The sequence below is a fragment of the Acipenser ruthenus genome, chromosome 3 (genome assembly GCF_902713425.1).
Source record: "Acipenser ruthenus chromosome 3, fAciRut3.2 maternal haplotype, whole genome shotgun sequence".
NCBI classification, from domain to species: domain Eukaryota; kingdom Metazoa; phylum Chordata; class Actinopteri; order Acipenseriformes; family Acipenseridae; genus Acipenser; species Acipenser ruthenus.
This window is the reverse complement of record NC_081191.1, coordinates 48,921,056-48,939,416: the sequence shown is the minus strand read 5'-3', so window position 1 is coordinate 48,939,416 and position 18,361 is coordinate 48,921,056. Positions and strand designations below refer to the sequence as shown.

Here is an 18,361-nt window from a genome sequence, read left to right as displayed (position 1 = left end):
GTGGCATAGTTGTCAGCCATGTGCAAAAATCTTGATTTGTCACCAGCCCCCCCAAAACATAATCCAGTGGTCTAGGCCAAGGGTTTTCATGAATCCCATGGTTTTTCAGCAGGGGTCTCACTGGTGTGAACGCTTAGGGGTTGACATGTATGTTTGCAAAACTAGAGAATATGATTTGATTGAAGCAGAGAGAAATTGATAATTTAGTAAACAAATTGCTGTCAATTTGTGCAGGAGATTATGCGACTAAAGAAGAAATCATAAGAAACTGACCACCGCAACTGAAGTTAGAGAGCATGTACAAAAAAGCAGGGAAAGAGTTGAAACAGTATTTCAGTGAAGCGATGTACAAGTGCGAGTGGATGTGGGGAGACAAACAAGCGATTCTGATGGCTGTGTCTACTTTTTGTTAATGAGGAGTGTGTGGAAGGCTGGATACCACGATTTAAACAATTTACACAATGTCTGCAAACATCATGAAACAAGCCAACAACAATTAACAGCGTGTATACAGTTACAAACATTTGGACAAGCTTGCATTGATCTGCAGTAAACGAACAACACAGACTTGCTGTCAGACAACACAATGAAAAAGTCCATCAGAATCGTGACTGGATTTCTACAGTTTCGTCACTGAGGAGTTGATAAGCAAATGTCTTTTATATTCCCAGTGCATGTTAGAAAATGTCTTTTTGCCATGTAAAAAAAAGTTATTGCATGCCTTGCTAAAGAAGTTAAAACTGCTAATTTTAGATGTGTACATACACTGAAAATCACATGTGAAAATGTTAGAGGTCTACCCTTCCCCTGCATATGTAAAAAAAAATTTAAGCCAAGAGATGCCTAAGTGCATAAGGTGCAAATATTAGATGCTTTAGAAAATCGCTCTTACTCTAGACTCCAGTCCAAACGTCTAAAGCCCTTAGTCACTTTTGAAAATGTAGGCCTACCCCATTAAGTGAGCCCAAAAATGAACTCTGATTTATAAATTTTAAAACCTGATAGGTTCTGAACTTCTGGAGCCTCTGGTCTCCTTTTAATATTAAGAGCAGTGGGGAATGCCTGGTTGAGTAGAATGGTTGGTTGTCCTTTGATCTTTATGGAATTTTGCTTTTGTGCATTCTATTACTATGCCTTTTTGTTTTTTTAGACAGAAATATTTGTGGATTTTAGTGTTTGTTTTTTTCTTGTAAATAAATTGTCAAAACTTTAATAAATGAAGAAAAAACAAGATTTGTGTACCATAACATTAAGAGTTTGTACTTTATTGGGGCCGCCAACATTTTCACCGGGACCCTCAAAATTATCTCTGGGACCTTCATTTTTTTTTAGTTGAGAGTCCTAGACCCTCAATGGAAAAAAAGTTTTAGAGAGTCCTATTTACATAATTTAAGTCTTACACCATTGTTTTTTGAAATTATGCACATCTCTTTGTATATTCTTAGTAAATAGTTTGATGGAAGAAGTCTGAACTTCTGTTTGCCTATCTTGTGAGAAATTGTTTATTTCCCAGTGTTCTTGGTTGCTGTATGATCTACAATGTTGAAATGTAAATATTGCAATTGAAAATGGGAATCTGTTTGATAGAAAAAAAAATATGCGCCTGATGAATATTGTACTTTGGCATTTTGTGTTTGAAATGCTTAAACATGTGCAAGGAAATATAAACATCAAAGAATGCTAAAATGCATTTTAGTTAATTACTAAAAATATATATATATATATATATATATATATATATATATATATATATATATATATATATATATATATATATATATATTTGATGTACTTTCTGCATTATCCCCAGTTTATATGGCTTTCCATAAGTAAACACGGTTACATTTCCATAAACGATCTGAGTAATGAAGGTTATAGATTCAGAAATGACTAGGCTTTATATATCCTAGTGTATTTGTAGACCTACACAGCTTACATCCTATTGCTTTGTGGTTTTTGAATACAGTACTAATTCCTTCTTTGTCCTAACTTTTTTTTTTTTTTTTTAATTAAAATCAGCAGCTTTGATATCCAACTGTTGTAGGGATCAGTGCCAGGGCTTCTGCTGTTGACTTGTACTCACCAAGAGGCAAGGACTGGCAACTCTCCAGGGGGCCACTGCTTACATTTCACCCTAAGATGAGATGACTGGCTTTGTTTTAGGGATGCACTGGAAAATTACCAGACACCTCACTGCTGAGGGGTAGCTGGCACTGCCAAGCACAGACCACAGGAAGAGCGTGCCGTTGGTCTCAGCTGGAGTTACTGGAGGATACAAGGGCAGCGATCAGTGCAAAAGAGTTGTGTGTGTGCAGGATGGATGCTTATTTATTTAAATAAGTACTATTCAAAATTGCATAGGGGCCTTTTGTGCTTTGAGGGTTAAACCATTTACAGTGATTGATAGCCTGCAAGTAAGTAAATATGAGCACCATGTACGAATCCTACAATACTGGAATATTCTCTAGTGTATGTTGCCTAATGTTTGGTAACAGGATTCTTGGTAAACACAATAATATTCAAACATGTTGCTACTTATAAATATAAAGCCAAAATTAACTCTGTATGTGACTGTTTTGTCATTTTTTTTTTATTATACAGTGCGTCGAGATTCCTCCTGAATTTACCCTTTAATGCTGCTAATTAGGTGTCAAGTTGGAAAGAGTTCCTGGGCAGTGGGTTACTCGCCCCAACCGCCTGGTGCCTCTAGCTGAAATCCAGAAATTACTCTTGACACTAAAATCAATACAGACTGGGATTCAAACCCATTTGCCTTGAGACTGTTGGCTTACATCCTCAACCTTGCAAGATGTGCTTTATGTATTAGCTATAATTATAGTTTGCTTGAAGTTTGTTTGAATCTGGCTCAGTCTTGGGATTTATTGCTTTCTGACTGGCAGCCTTTCTGTTGAACTCAGTGCAATTATATAGATATATATTTTTTTAAACTCTGCAGGGTGTTAGTCAGTGCTTATATCAATTGATTGATGCTACAAAATCAGGGGTGCTTTGTGTATGTGTGTGTGTGTGTGTGTGTGTGTGTGTGTGTGTGTGTGTGTGTGTGTGTGTATGTGTTCTATTCATAAATATATCATTTAGCAAATATATACCATAGCAAAGGTAAAATCTGTGTGAGTTTTTTCTCTGTACCAAATAAATAATTACCCTTGACATACTAGTTATCATATGTAAAGAGCAACTACTGAATGTAGGCAAATATATTTATGACTTTCTTTCCTCATTATAACTGAACTCACAATTGTTTGTTATCATATATATATATATTTTTCAGCACATAAAGTTGTGCATGTGTTGTTCTCCTGGAAAACTGTTAGTGTTTCATAATCTATCAGTTTATTTGAAAATGTAGATAGATCCACTACTGGTACATACAGAGATTTCATTTACAGGTGCAGATACAAATACCTTTTTGAAAATTGTATAATTCAGTGTTTTATATTGTTATTTAACCATGGCTACCCTTTGAAAGAGTGCTATGTATTCAAGTTGAAAAAATATACAGTACACTTCTGTGCTTACTGTATATTGATCCAGTCACTGAAACAACTAACTCTTTCTTTCTGCTTGAAAAGTAACATTGGATTTAATAATAATATTGTGCTTTCTTCTCTAATTGTACTCGCAGGCAGTCACCGTGCTCACTGAATTGATAAGAGAAAACTTCAGAAACAGCAAACTCAAACAGTGCCTGTTGCCTTCACTGGGAGAACTGCTTTACCTAATTGCAAATCAGGTTATACATTTTTTCTTTTCTACAATATAGATGTATTCATTTGTGGGATTTTAAATAGATTGGAAGTGATTTTAACAATATATTTTTCTTACAGGGTTAGATTTATTTATATATGTTGTGACAGGGCTGGGGCCCTGCACACTGGGGAATGTCTCTTTTGTGGCTGCCTTTGCACAGCCACAATGTAATTTGTTTAATTGGGGATTGAGCCAAAATCAGAATCACCTGGCACTGATGTAATTAAGTACACCTGCCAGTAATTAGCAGGCAGGTATTTAAACAGGTCTGTAAGGCGTGTCAGGGGTCTGTGTGAAGGTCAAGGCCTGGGGAGAGACCTGTGTGCAGACTGCGAAAAGGTATTGTAATACTTGTAAAGTTTTGTTGAACCGGTGAATGGCGTAGCTGTGCGGTGATAGTTTAAAAACTCGGGGAAAGTTTAGTTAGTACTCCTGGGTGGAGTTAGGTTCTGTTTTGTAAACATAAATAAATATACAGGCATCGCCCTGTTTTGCAAAATATCTGTGGTCCAGTGTTCATTTACACAAAAATATATATACAGTAGATGCCGGGTTATTAGCAACCCTGATAAAGACAACTTTCGGTTATTAACAACATTTTCCCAGAAACCAATCCTGTCCCATAGACTTTAATGTTAATGGAATTTTGATATTAGCAACTGCACGCCGCTTATTGACAGCTTTATTACTAGTTGCCAGTGTTACAGAGCGCACTTGCATGAACTATGCGCATACTTCAGGCAGCTTTTATAACACACTGACTTTGCAACTGTGGACTCGTGGCTTTGAAACTGGCTATGAAGCTGCCGCAAAATTTGAGATGTATTTACAGCGGGAGGTGGTACTTTGTAAAAAGCAGACAGCGTTGGACAATTTCTTATTTTAAAATTGTGTTCTTTAGAATTGATTGTAAGTACAACTCATATTTTTTATGTTTGCTTTACTCATTGTAGTACTATTTAAGCCTACTCCTTATTCTTGTTTGTTTTACACACGCGTGAAGTAAACAGTTCTATGTTTGGGTATTTCATGTTTCTCATGTTAATTTTTTAACACTAACATTTAAACACGTGTATTTCAGTGCCATATTTGTACAACTACAGTATACATCATTCCATATAAATACACTTGAAACCGGAGCTTTTTGCTTATTGGCAACTTTCGGTTAAGGACAACTTTTTGCTGGGAACCGAGAGGTTGTTAATAAGCAGCATCTACTGTGTGTGTGTGTGTGTGTGTGTGTGTGTGTATGTGTATATATATATACAGTGCTGTGAAAAAGTATTTGCCCCCTGTCTGATTTTCTGCATTTTTGCATATTTTTGACACTGAATGTTATCAGATCTTCAACCAAAACCTACTATTAGATAAAAGGGACCCTGGGTGAACAAATAACACAAAAATTTGATACATATTTCATTTATTTATTAAAGAAAGTTATGCAACACCCAATGCCCCTGTGTGAAAAAGTAATCTCCCCCTTAGACTCAATAACTGGTTACGCCACCTTTAGCAGCAATAACTGCAACCAAACGCTTTCTGTAGTTACTGATTAGTCTCTCACTGCGCCATGGAGGAATTTTGGCCCACTCCTCCATGCAGAACTGCTTCAACTCAGTGACATTTGTGGGTTTTCGAGCATGAACTGCTCGTTTCAGGTCCTGCTACAACATCTCAATGGGGTTTAGGCCTGGACTTTGACTAGGCCATTCCAAAACTTCAAATTTCTTGTTCTTCAACCATTCTGATGTAGACTTGCTTGTGTGTTTCGGATCGTTGTTTTGCTGCATGACCCAGCTGCGCTTCAGCTTCAGCTCACGGACGGATGGCCTGACATTCTCCTGTAGAATTCCCTGATACAGAGCAGAATTCATGGTTCCTTCAATGATGGCAAGGCGTCCAGGTCCTGATGCAGCAAAGCATCCCCAAACCATGACACTACCACCACCATTCTTGACCGTTGGTATGAGGTTCTTACTGTGGAATGCAGTGTTTGGTTTTCGCCAGACATAACGGGGCCCATGTCGGCTAAAAAGTTCCACTTTTGACTCATCTGTCCGTAGAACATTGTCCCAGAACTTTTGAGGATCATCCAGGTGCTTTTTGGCAAACTTGAGATGAGCATTCATGTTCTTCTTAGTGAGCAATGGTTTCCGCCTTGCTACTCTGCCATGAATCCCATTTTTGCCCAGTGTCTTTCTGATGGTGGAGTCATGAACACTGACCTTAGCTGAGGCGAGATAGGCCTGCAGATCCCTGGATGTTGTTCTAGGGTTCTTTGTGACTTCCTGGACGATTTTACGCCTTGCTCTTGGAGAGATTTTGGCAGGACGGTCACTACTGGGAAGATTCACTGCTGTCCCAAAGTTTCTCCATTTGGACAATATGGCGCTGACTGTGGTTCGGTGGGGCCCCAGAGCCTTAGAAATGGCTTTGTAACCCTTTCCAGACTGATAGGCATCAACAACTTTTTTTCCGGTCTTCAGGAATTTCTTTTGTTCGTGGCATGATGTGCCTCTAGAACCTGTGTGCTGACAACTTCACTCTGATGGTAAGGGCCAAAATTAGTCAGATTTATATTGGGCAGGGCTGGCCCAAATCAGGCCTGGTTGTTAACCAATGTACTCAAACCAAAGTACTCAAACAGCTGACCCTAATTATCCCTTTAATTGGGTTGAGTTAACAGCAGATTGCATGTTTGATTACGTTGCACACCAAACAAATGAAAGAAGTACCAAACTTTGATGTCATTTTTTTTTCTCAGACTCCCTCTATCTACTACTACAACCTACAAAAAAATCTGACCAAATATAATGTGAAAAATGTGCAAAAATGCAGAAAATCAGACAGGGGGCAAATACTTTTTCCATTTAGACATAAGACACGTTATTGGACAACATTCACAAGGAAACATTGGACCACGACTCGATCACCCCCCCCCCCCACCCCACAGGTGCACTCGTTCACATGCACAGGCACTCAGGACATTGACAAAACAAGGAACAGCGACACAAAACCATATAACACATAACACAAATAGTCCAGATCACTACACAGCTCCCCCCTCAGTTCTCTTCATCCGTAAAGAGACAATGCTACAGTCCCAAAGCAATTTGGTATTTGCAGCCTGTAGCTGGTCCCTGGAACTTGTGTGCGCGGTCTGCTACTTCAGGAGGGTCTTGGGTCCCATCCCCAGGCTGTGCTAACAGGTTCTCCCGGGATGCAACTGCCAAGTTGTGGGCATGGTCGCGGCGCTGTCAGCTGCTTCTGGGGGGGTTGCACCCTGCCCCCCCGGCTGTGCTGTCGTGTCCTCCGTGCTGCGATCGTCTGTCAGGGTGAGAGGTGCGGTGGATCTACTGTCGTCTCCTGCTGGCTGGACGAGCCCTGTCGTTCAGCGTTGGTATGCCGTGCTCCCTCCGACTCTGCTGCCCTGCCTCACCGAGTTCCACCATTCTGCCTCGGGTGCCGCGCTCCCTCCGGCTCCGCTGTCCTGTTCGGATGAGTCCTGCCGTTCTGCGTCGGCGTGACGTGCTCCCTCTGGTTCCGCTACTCAGCCTGGACGAGCCCTGTCGTTCTGCCGCGGGCGCCGCGCTCCCTCTGACTCCGCTCCCGTTCTCCATCCTGTGAGCCGACCCGATCCCGCTACCACTCTCTGGAGATGCTCTGTTCCTTTGCTGGCATGCACCCCCTGGAATCCCTGCTCTCTCCACTCACAGCTCCAGACCCCCGGACACTTTTCAGCACCCGTCGGAGTCCACTACTCTCTCTGGTTGCATGCTGGCTCCGGTAGGTCTCCCCCTGGCTCTCTCTGTTCGTCCCCAACGCTTTCATTCTGTCCCACTTCTCTGACACCAATGTAGCGTTCCGGTGTAAACAAAAGGGAGACAGACGACTGCAGCAAGATCTCATTCAGGTTTTATTGAAGGTCAGCACACCAAAACACAGCCCACAGCAGCGTGCAAGCTGCCCCTTTATAACCCAAAACCCTGCGAAAACATGTAACATTTAGAAATAACAAGACATGTTATTGGACAACATCACTCTCCTCCCCCTCCCCACCCCACAGGTGCACTCGTTCACATGCACGGGCACGCAGGACATTGACAAAACAAGGAACGGCGACACAAAACCATATAACACAAATAGTCCAGATCGCTACAATATTATATGTGTGTGTGTGTATCCAGGAGATGCTATCTTGTGTTTTCTCTAGTGTTCATAGCATTTCATACCAGTCATTTTGGGATTCATTTTATTAAGTGTGTGTAGTCCTTCTCATCCACTGAAGCATTCAAAAACCCCTGCAGGGGGTCCCCTAGTGGCTCACCTGGTAGAAGCACAGCCGCGTGGTGCGCAGGGTGAGTCATACAGCGCAGGTTCACCTGACTCACCTGGTAGAAGCACAGCCGCGTGGTGTGCAGGGTGAGTCATACAGCGCAGGTTCACCTGACTCACCTGGTAGAAGCACAGCCGCGTGGTGTGCAGGGTGAGTCATACAGCGCAGGTTCACCTGACTCACCTGGTAGAAGCACAGCAGCAAGTGTGGTGTGCAGGGTGAGTCATACAGCGCAGGTTCACCTGACTCACCTGGTAGAAGCACAGCAGCAAGTGTGGTGTGCAGGGTGAGTCATACAGCGCAGGTTCACCTGACTCACCTGGTAGAAGCACAGCCGCGTGGTGCGCAGGGTGAGTCATACAGCGCAGGTTCACCTGACTCACCTGGTAGAAGCACAGCAGCAAGTGTGGTGTGCAGGGTGAGTCATACAGCGCAGGTTCACCTGACTCACCTGGTAGAAGCACAGCCGCGTGGTGTGCAGGGTGAGTCATACAGCGCAGGTTCACCTGACTCACCTGGTAGAAGTGCATGCTTCGTCCATGATTGCAGCAGTCTTGAAGGAAAAATGATGATGAGATCTGTGCGTGTAGTCTATTTATGCCCTCGAGGGCGGGCACGACTGTGTCACAGACTCTGACGAGCAATCTTTATTATATCTATTCAGGTTACTGGGTCTTTAGGGACAAATACCCATGAGGTAATGGTTACATTTCTATTTCAGGAAACCAGGGTTATGATAATAACCTAACATTAAGTCAAGTCTGATTTATGGGTGTCATGTAAAAAAATGAAACCTTGTGTGGCAGTAACACAGCCACTTTTTCAGGAACAGTGGCTTGAAACCTGGTTCCAGGAGACTGGGAGACCTAGTTTGAGCATGATTTAAAATGGCTTCTGGAAAACATCTGGTAGCTGCAAGAGTAAATGTATTTTACTGTGTTACTGACAGATAGTAAATTAGGAGTTTCATAGCTTTATTTTAATCAATAATGCATTTGTATTTATTTATTTTACAATTTATCTCAATACCTTCATCATTTTCGGTTCTTTTGTCAAAATCAGTTTATTTCTTATAAAATGTTAAGGAATTCATACACAGTATTCTTTTATATGAACTAGTAGCTTGTGATGAATTTCCCAAATATAAATCAATCAACCAGAGTATTACCTTACAGTGAAAGAATGCCTTGGTTGGATTTGCAGTCAGTTGGTCAATGAAGAAAACTAAGAAAGGCCAGCTAGGGACTGATTCAACTGCATGAGTTAAAAAAAAAAAAATCCTGTCTGCTGTTCTGATCGGGGAAACACAGACTGCATGCCACAGATTTACTCTATTGTATATCTAGGCTGTTGTGCCGTATGATTATTGTAACTACGCTGATTCACTGTAGTTTTGCAGTATTTAGACTTGTATATATATATTTGTAATTTGTGTATTTATTATATTTGTAAAAGTTTCAAACCACGATTAAAATTGCTTCATGACACAAAAGTCACCTGTATTGTCCCTCTCTCTGCATCTTGTTTTATATTTATTTTGTAAAGATATGTTTACAAAGATCAGTTGTTGAAAATGAGCTGTCAACATAGTGTTTGTTTATTGTTGTATTTAAATCAAGTTAATATTGCAGTTTGGCACAGTGCAATTGATCACTTCAATTTGTTTCATTGTTCTTCTTATATTATGTTATTGCTATTATATTTAATCACCTCAAGGTGTACTACTGTTTAGTCCATAACAAGACATTTTCATATTCGAACAACAAAAAACAACACTTTGATTAGTAGGTATTTTGTGTGTGAACAAAGTGAGGAAGTGAAAATTATGTAATATTAATTGACTGTCAGTGATTGACATATTGAACAGTACAACATTGGCAGATATCTTTTGATTTGAGTGTGAAATAATATTTTAAGCTGCAGACAAAAATATTATTCTCTCAAAGATGACAGTAGTACATACTGTATGTAAAAACAATTTTAAAATGCTATGGGACACTATACAATAAGCAATATTTTAAAGCAAGCTTAGCTGAAATGGCGCCACAAGTCTCCCCAAGTCTCCCTTGGTGTGCCATGCACTGGCCTGAAAGTCTCCTGAAACCAAGTTCCAAGCCACAAAGTGGCTTTGTGTTCCCAACTCCTATCTCTGAGACCATTTATATAAATGCTGCTTGCAAAATATGTTGTAGATCTTGAAATCGACCTCAGACCCATTATGGCTGCAACTGTTATTTGGGTTTCTGAGGTAGTAAAGACTGCTTCATTTTGGTACACAGCTATAGTTTATGATTGTCTCAATCAACTTCTGCTGTAGGCGTTACCCTGTAAAATGGCATATTGCTTCAACCTCTGGCCACATTAATGATACAGAGCAGATTTTATATTTGTTACACAGCAATCTTGTTCTATTTTATTTCCTAACACAACTGTAAATTATAAGAGCTTTAGTAAATGTATAAACAAATGTATTTACTCTATCCCTGGTATATGCATCTGGGATATGAATTTAAGTACACATCATAAGAAAAGTCTTGTGTGGTCTTTGAAATACTTTTTGCATATGTATTGTATGCATTCAGTATAAATGGGCAACAAAGACAAGAAGCAATTTCTGCTTGCACAAGAAGCAATATGTAAATCAACAGCTGTTAATTCTACTAATCGAATGCATCTTTGAGTGTGGAAATAAGTATGTTCTGGTTCCCATTAAACAAACTGACAGAAAAGCTTTTTACCAAAATATGTTTACAAACTGTAAATGTAATAAGTTCCACTTAAATGTCTTTGAATCACATTAGGTGCTTTTTATACAGCCCAAGAGTGCTGTGCTTTCACAGATCTTGACATCAGACTAAAGGAAAGTTGTAGTTTCTGGATGAAGTTGAAACTGGTTGCCCCACATTTGCTGTTTAAAAGTAGAATGAAGTAAAGCAGTAATTCAAACAAAAGTATTGTTTTTATGATTGAGAAGATACAATTAGTGATATCCCATGGGCAAAAAAACCAAAACATAACCCGACTGTATTGTAACTCCAGATAAGAAATTACATTATTAGGGATCTGAAATTAGTGCTAAAAGTATTATTTGGTACAAATAAATGAATACATAATTTTATATAAAAACTTTGAAAAGGTTTACAGTGAAAACCAGAGAAAATATTACTGCCTGCCTGAATAACTGGTCCTCATTAGGAACCAATCTGCCTGTAACTAATATTAAAGTAGAGAAAATCGAAGACAGAGTCTCTGGCATTTATTTATTTGAGACCGGTGTTTATACTAGATCACTAGCTTCACATGCTTGATGTGGTCATTGAGAAGCCGCTAACACACAACCCTGTAGCAACACCCTAACTCAATTTAAACATTCCAGCAACTTTGTTAAAAGATTGTGTGTCAGTGGGAACCAAGTAACAGTTTTTTTATAACAAAGTTACATTGTATTGTACACCCTCAAGTATAAAGTGAAAGTATTATTACGGTCTTTATATACACTGGTTAACAAGGATATATATGCCAAACGTGGGAAAATGAACCAGCAGAAGTACGAATTTGTATTTAAAAACAGAATTAGATCTACCATTTGTTAATAATAATAATAGTAATAATAATAATAATCATAACAACAACAGTTAAATCCACTAAAAGACAGCCCTGTAGATATCAGAACACAGGCTTGTAGGCTACGCTTACAGCACAATAATAATAATAATAATAATAATAATAATAATAATAATAATAATTACAAACTTCTAAAATGTCTTTAAAAATGAACAATAAAAGCAATGTCTCATTATCAAAAGTAATTTATTGTTTAATCTCAAACGTGTACATTGTTAATTCAACAAAACACATTAAAATACACCAAGAGGTTTGTATCTGGCCTACTTTCAGCACGCTTAAAATGATCAAAACTTTTAATAACATAATAACTGCATTAAACAAATATGCATTACATGTAGGCCTACCTTAAATTACACCTTCTATGATTATTATTTATTAATCCTGAGTCACTTTCATCACTGTAAGTTCATTACGCTCAAGCTCCTCGTCATCTTCCTCAGCTTCAATGGCAATGACAGAGACCCGGTGTTTATTTACAGTATTTGACAGCAGACCCAGTGCGTATTAGAGACAGGCGATTATTTGAAGTTTTACGGTAAATAAGAAGCTCTTATAGGAAGTGCTTTGGTCTTTCCTTTTTAAATAATATAAACAAGTCAGTTGTGTGCTGCCTCCACCCTGAGTCTGACTTCAAGCAAATCATTTATTTTGTATTTGTGATGTTCCTGTATATCAGAAATGGACAGTGTCTTGTACATCTCAGGATATGCGGATTTGGAATCCTAACGAAAGCCAATTGCATGCACATATATATATATATATATATATATATATATATATATATATATATATATATATATATATATATATGACTCACTTTATATGGACTTGACTACAGAGCATGACAGGGCAAGGCTCACATGGTAACACTTGAAATCATCTTAAAAAAGCTAAAACATTATGGTACACTTATAGAGCAGTTATCACTATGGTTGTGCAATGTAGATTTGTTCATAACCTGAAGCATTTCTCCTGTTATAAAACTGGGTTACAGCCTCTAAAACTGTGAGGTTTACAGCTAATCTTCCTTCCTCTGTCCAACAGGAAGAGAAGAAAGAGCACCCTAGAGAATGCTGGGCTGTTCCTTCAGCTGCCTACACCGTGCTAATGAGGTGCCTTCGGGAAGGGGTAAGACCTAGTGCCTTAATTATGTTCATGGATGCCCCATAGGCATTGTTTGAGAGTTGTAGCCAGGGGCAGACCAGTGACTTGTCAGCCACATAATGTACCAACATTTAAATAATTACAATAATACTGTGACCTGATTTGCAATAGAGAAAGTAAAACAAAAAAATACATTCACTTACAACTGTGCATATGATGCACCTCCAAATTTAAAAACTGTCCAGACAATTTTAATTTTTTTTATTTTATTTTAATCGTGCCTTGCTTTAGGCTTTTAGTGTTGTAAGATTTTAAACAGGAATATGACATTTGCTGAATCGAAACATTTACTATGAACAGTGTTAGAAGTGTATTAAGTATTTATACAATTCTGAATTATTTGGTGTAATATGATTATCTTTATTTTACTATCTTATGCATTGTGACACAGTTTAGCATACACTTAGGTGTGCCACTGTTGTTGCCAATCCCTTTATTTCTAATAATTTAAAAATATATGTAATTTAAGGGTACAGTAAATGTCGATAATTATATCACAGTAAATGTCGATAATTATATCACTACTTAAGAAACAAGTAACAGCTATGTAAAAACACTGAAAATTATGATACAAAATTTAGTAAATTTAAATTAGATTTATTTTAAAAGGCTTTTTCATCAATATAAAGTGTGGAATTATATTGATGAAAAAGCCTTTTAAAATAAATCTAATTTAAATTTACTAAATTTTGTATCATAATTTTCAGTGTTTTTACATAGCTGTTACTTGTTTCTTAAGTAGTGATATAATTATCGACATTTATATGATAATACAAAAATGCTCTTCTGATCTATTTTCAATTAATGAACCCGATTATACTAGAAAACAGATTATGATATTATCTTCATCCCTATCTTTTAATGTGATCACACTATAAACCAAGAAGTCTTGAACTAGTTTGCATTTTCAGGTAAGCCTATTTCATATGAGGAATCTGGCCTGTAGAATTCAAATGATGAAAAAAGCATTGCAGTAGCTTGACCTTAAAGGAATTCTCCTAAGTGAATATATGACCTATTCAGTTGCAGTCGATGGTGATAAAGCATATTGGTGATTATCAGCAACACCTACTGTGAAAAATATTCTCCATTAAAGCACATATGTAAAAGAGGGCGCTATTGTGTAAACTCATCCTGTATGCACAGCGACAATAAAAATACAAGGGCTTGTATAAGTACAGTAGCAATAACCTATTATTGAGTTAATGATTTAAGAATTGTCTGTCTTTTACCAAACATATTTTGTTTTAACTTGAAATTCATTTTAGAGCTGTTGATACTAATGATTGCATTGCTGAGTGTGGAAGGGTAATCGCATGAAAATACATACTAATAAAACGTAGTTCAAAAAGATAAAAAAATAAACTTAAGTGGAATTAGCCTAATGGCACAACTTTAGCACAGCACATTAACAAATACAGTATATTTTGTCCTATAAGGTCTTTAATAAAAACATTTAACAAATCATTACATTTAACCAAAAAAAGCAGAGATGGCACTTGAGTTACATCTGCTTGAAACCCGAATGCCAACGTTCTGTATTGATTAGTTCTGAATACTTTAAACCCGCCCCAACTACTGAGTGACAGCACATTTCTACATTTCTATTGGAGACTCCGCTTGCGAGATTTAAAACGTGATTACAATCAGGATGGAGGCTTGTTGGCAGGATTTAAAGCTGTATTATAGTTAATACATGAAGGATTTAAAACAGAATTGTGGCAAAATGTACAAAAATGCCTACACACAAATACCCCAGAAGAATGTGCCCGTGACCATTGGGATTTCGTTGTGGAAGACAGCAAAGGAAAGAAGGTACAACTTAAGTGTGCAAATACTGTCGAGTTACTATACATATTTTGACACACACACACACACACACACACAAAAAACGATCAAGCATTTTGGAAAGTAACCGAAAACACTCATTTCATACACTATATCAAAAACGAAAGCCCCGAAAAAAAGCGATTTACATAAAACTCGAAAATAGCTAAAAGTAAGCACCGAAAAATACAATTAATAAAACCCGAAAAACAGAAGCCCTAAGTATATCGTATAAAAACCATTAAAACAAATTAACATTGAATATATTGGAGCTCTCTTCCGTCGCGCTTTGTGTGACGTCCTGTCGTTGACTCGCTCTATAGTCACACATAGTATTCTATAGTATTCTATATTCTATTCTAACAGTGGCACCAGAAAGGTTCCAATATGGCGGCGACCTGCATTTCCAGCTGACCCAGAAAGCTGCCAAAAAAATTGAAATACTGGCCTTTTTAACAAAATTGACGCAGCGAGACGCATTTGTTACGTATTTAGAGTGCCTTGTTAATTTAAGTACAGTTCCGCATTAACTTTCTGTTGTGCCAAATATAATATTTTAAAAGTAAAATTACCAATAATCACTTGAATTTAGTCATGATCACAATCCAGTCTTTTGTGATTTAAAAAGCAATTCCACACAGGTGATTTTTTTGTTTGTGTTGTTGTTGACTTTATGACAATTTCTAGTCCCTATAGATATTTCCTGCTGCAAAGAATTTCCTATTCTGCTCCACAGTGACTCCCGCCTGGGGCTGGAATCTCCACAGGCTCCCCTGTGACTAGCGACTGACAGGGTCCTTTATTGATACACAGCCAAGGTAGAGCCCTGCATCGGGTCGGGTACCCGCGGGTGACACGCAAAAGCGGGTCGGGTTCGGGTCGAAATGTGAACTTTTTCGGTGTTTGCTGTTTGGGTGCGGGTTCGGGTCAGGTTCTGGTCTGAATTGGAATCACAGGTGCGCAGATTTAATTAACAACACAGGTGCTGACGCTAGGGTACCAACAATGGTTCCCTTTCAAGCACGAAATGTAACCATTACCGAATGGGTGTTTACCTCCTAAAGACCCGAATCCTGAAAATTGTATATAAAAGCTGCTCTTTGAGCCCGTGACGCAGTCATGATCCCGCCCCTGAGGGCACAAAAGAATTGCAGTCACAGATCTCGGTGCCATTTTTCCTTTCAAGACTGACCTGATTGGAGAACCTTGTTCAGATAAATACATTGTTGCTTCTCTGTATATATTTTGCATTTGTGTTTTACACAAATTATATGTGATATTTAAACTAATCACTGTAATAGTTTTGAACTAATTATGTGTATTTGTGTGCACTGCAGCCTGCTATTTGTTACATAACACTGCAGCCTTGTGCTCCTTCCCAGGGATCCAGCAACATAAGTCGGCTAACTGTGCTCTTCCCCCAGGCTAGTTTTTGCTATTTAGCACCATACAAGTGGTTTTTATTATATTATTTACAGATACTATGTGCAGGCCTGTCTGCAACGTGGTGCTCCGTGCACGTGCAGCAAGGCAACTGCTGGGCTCAGCAGCACTGCATAGGACCAAGATACTCGCTTTGGTTGTTGTTGTTGTTGTTGTTGTTGTTGTTGTTGTTTGCAATTTCAACCACAGTATCCTGATGCCGTTTTGGTGACAGCTTTTTAGCATCACCAGTGCGAAGGCTATTAGTCCATTCTAACAAGCAGGCTTACCTCAGTCTTGTGTGGGTACCAACTGAGTGATTTTGCCAGTGGTTTTTATAGGTGGGCATCCCTTTACATTGCCACCTGCAGTGACTGCGAATTGGTGGACACGTACCAAACCGGTACCAAGGTCACCGGCCTGCTCCGCTCCCGACCCCTTACTGGCCCGGTGCTAAAGTCACCGAACCACTACTGTACTGACCCAGTACCAACCCGGTCTTACACGGTGCCCAGCCTCCGAACTGGTACTGGCCTCATGCCGACCAGGTTTCGAACCAGTAACTGAACCGGTCCTGAACCAGTACTGACCTGGTGTTAAATACACCAAACTGGTACTGAACCAACCCGGTGCCTTCCAGGTACTGACCCGATTCCAGCCCGCTACCGATCGGTGCCGAGGTTAGTGTTTAAATGAACAGTTTAAGAGTAGTTAAACTGTATAGCATTCCTGTATAGCATTCCCAGCTGCTCTGTACCTGAGGGAAAAATACTTTTAAATACAAACAGTAGTTCAGTGCATTTTGTAGTTCATTACAGTGTCTTCCACCATCTTTAACTCTCTCACTGCCTGCGGCGGCTAAAGTCGCCCACCACTGAGCATTCTATACTGCCTGAGGCGACTATGGTCGCCAGAAACGCGTTGATTGTTTTTTCAAATGCTCATTGCTAGGTAAAATGTTGCACATTCATAAAAACACACTTCAAAGTAATGAGGTCTCGTTTGTATTTTGTTTGGAGAGCATATATCACAATGTCATAATGTGAAAGACGAGAGTTGTAGTAGGCGATTGAAAAATGGAAAGAGACAGATATAAGAGAGAGAGGAGATTTGTTTTTAACTGAGATAGCGACAGTGATGAGGAATTTGAGGGATTTACTGAGGAAGATGTGGCAGGGCCGGAAGATGTAAACGAGGGTGAGGAAGTGGAAAGACCAGACTCTGAGGAGTTAGTGATAGAGAGGGAGGAGACAGCCAGGCTGACACAAGAGGCACGTCAAGGGGAGTGGCACGAAATGACAGGCAGGGAGAGAGAACGCTGGGTGGGTCAAACCTACTCAAAACAGCAGGGAAAAAATAAGTTCAGTCATGAAATATTTATAGGACTCTAAATTGCAATGGGTCTAGTCATAAAACCACATATTTCCGATTACTGGAGTACTAATGTTTAGTTAGTTATCTGGACACCTAATTTTTTGTCCAGAAAATGCTATGAGATTGTAAGTTCTGTTCTGCATTTCGCTGACAACAGCCTGAGAACTGAGAGGTCTCAGGCAGGTTATGACCCCCTGTTTAAAGTCTGCCCCCTTCTGGATAAATTAATTGAAAATTTCCAAAGAGAGTATTATCTCTTCCGAGATTTAGCTGTGGATGAGTCAATTATATCTTTCCATGGACAAGTCTTTTTTCAGCAGTTCATTCCAAACAAACGTCACCATTTTGGAATAAAACATGTTGCCCTCAGGGGCTCCTGAGTGGCGCATCAGGTAAAGGTGCTCCGCGTGGAGTACTGGATGCACCCTATAGTCTGGACGTCGCCGGTTTGAGTCCAGGCTATTCCTTTGCTGACCGCGGACAGGAGCGCCCAGGGGGCAGTGCACAATTGGCCAAGCGCCGCCTGGGTGGGGAGGGCTTAGGTCGGCCAGGGTGTCCTTGGCTCGCCGCGCACCAGTGATCCCTGTGGTCTGGCCGGGCGCCTGCGGGCTTGTAGTGTACACTGAGAACTGTTACACTTCCCCTGCTCTCTTTGAGACACTGCATGAAAAAAACACCGGCGCTTGTGGCACTGTCAAAGTAAATCGAAAAGGCATGCCACAGGAATTCAAAAATAATAAAATGAGGCCAGGAGATCCCCCGTTGTTTTTGGAGAAAGGGCCTCTTTTAGCTACAAGTTTCAAAGATGCGGGAACAGTTACTTTGCTTTCTACTCTGCAC

The 18,361-nt window shown here is 39.5% G+C and overlaps 1 protein-coding gene across 3 annotated transcripts in view; it reads left to right on the top strand.

Annotated features, from left to right (window-relative positions):
- ulk4 (unc-51 like kinase 4) overlaps positions 1-18,361 on the top strand; it is a 261,384-nt gene that overhangs the window by 44,745 nt on the left and 198,278 nt on the right. For all 3 annotated transcript variants that reach the window (XM_059013181.1, XM_059013174.1, XM_059013164.1), the window contains exons 18-19: positions 3,647-3,754; positions 12,779-12,862. In XM_059013181.1, coding sequence (XP_058869164.1) covers positions 3,647-3,754; positions 12,779-12,862 — 192 coding nt within the window. The remainder of the gene's footprint in view (positions 1-3,646; positions 3,755-12,778; positions 12,863-18,361) is intronic.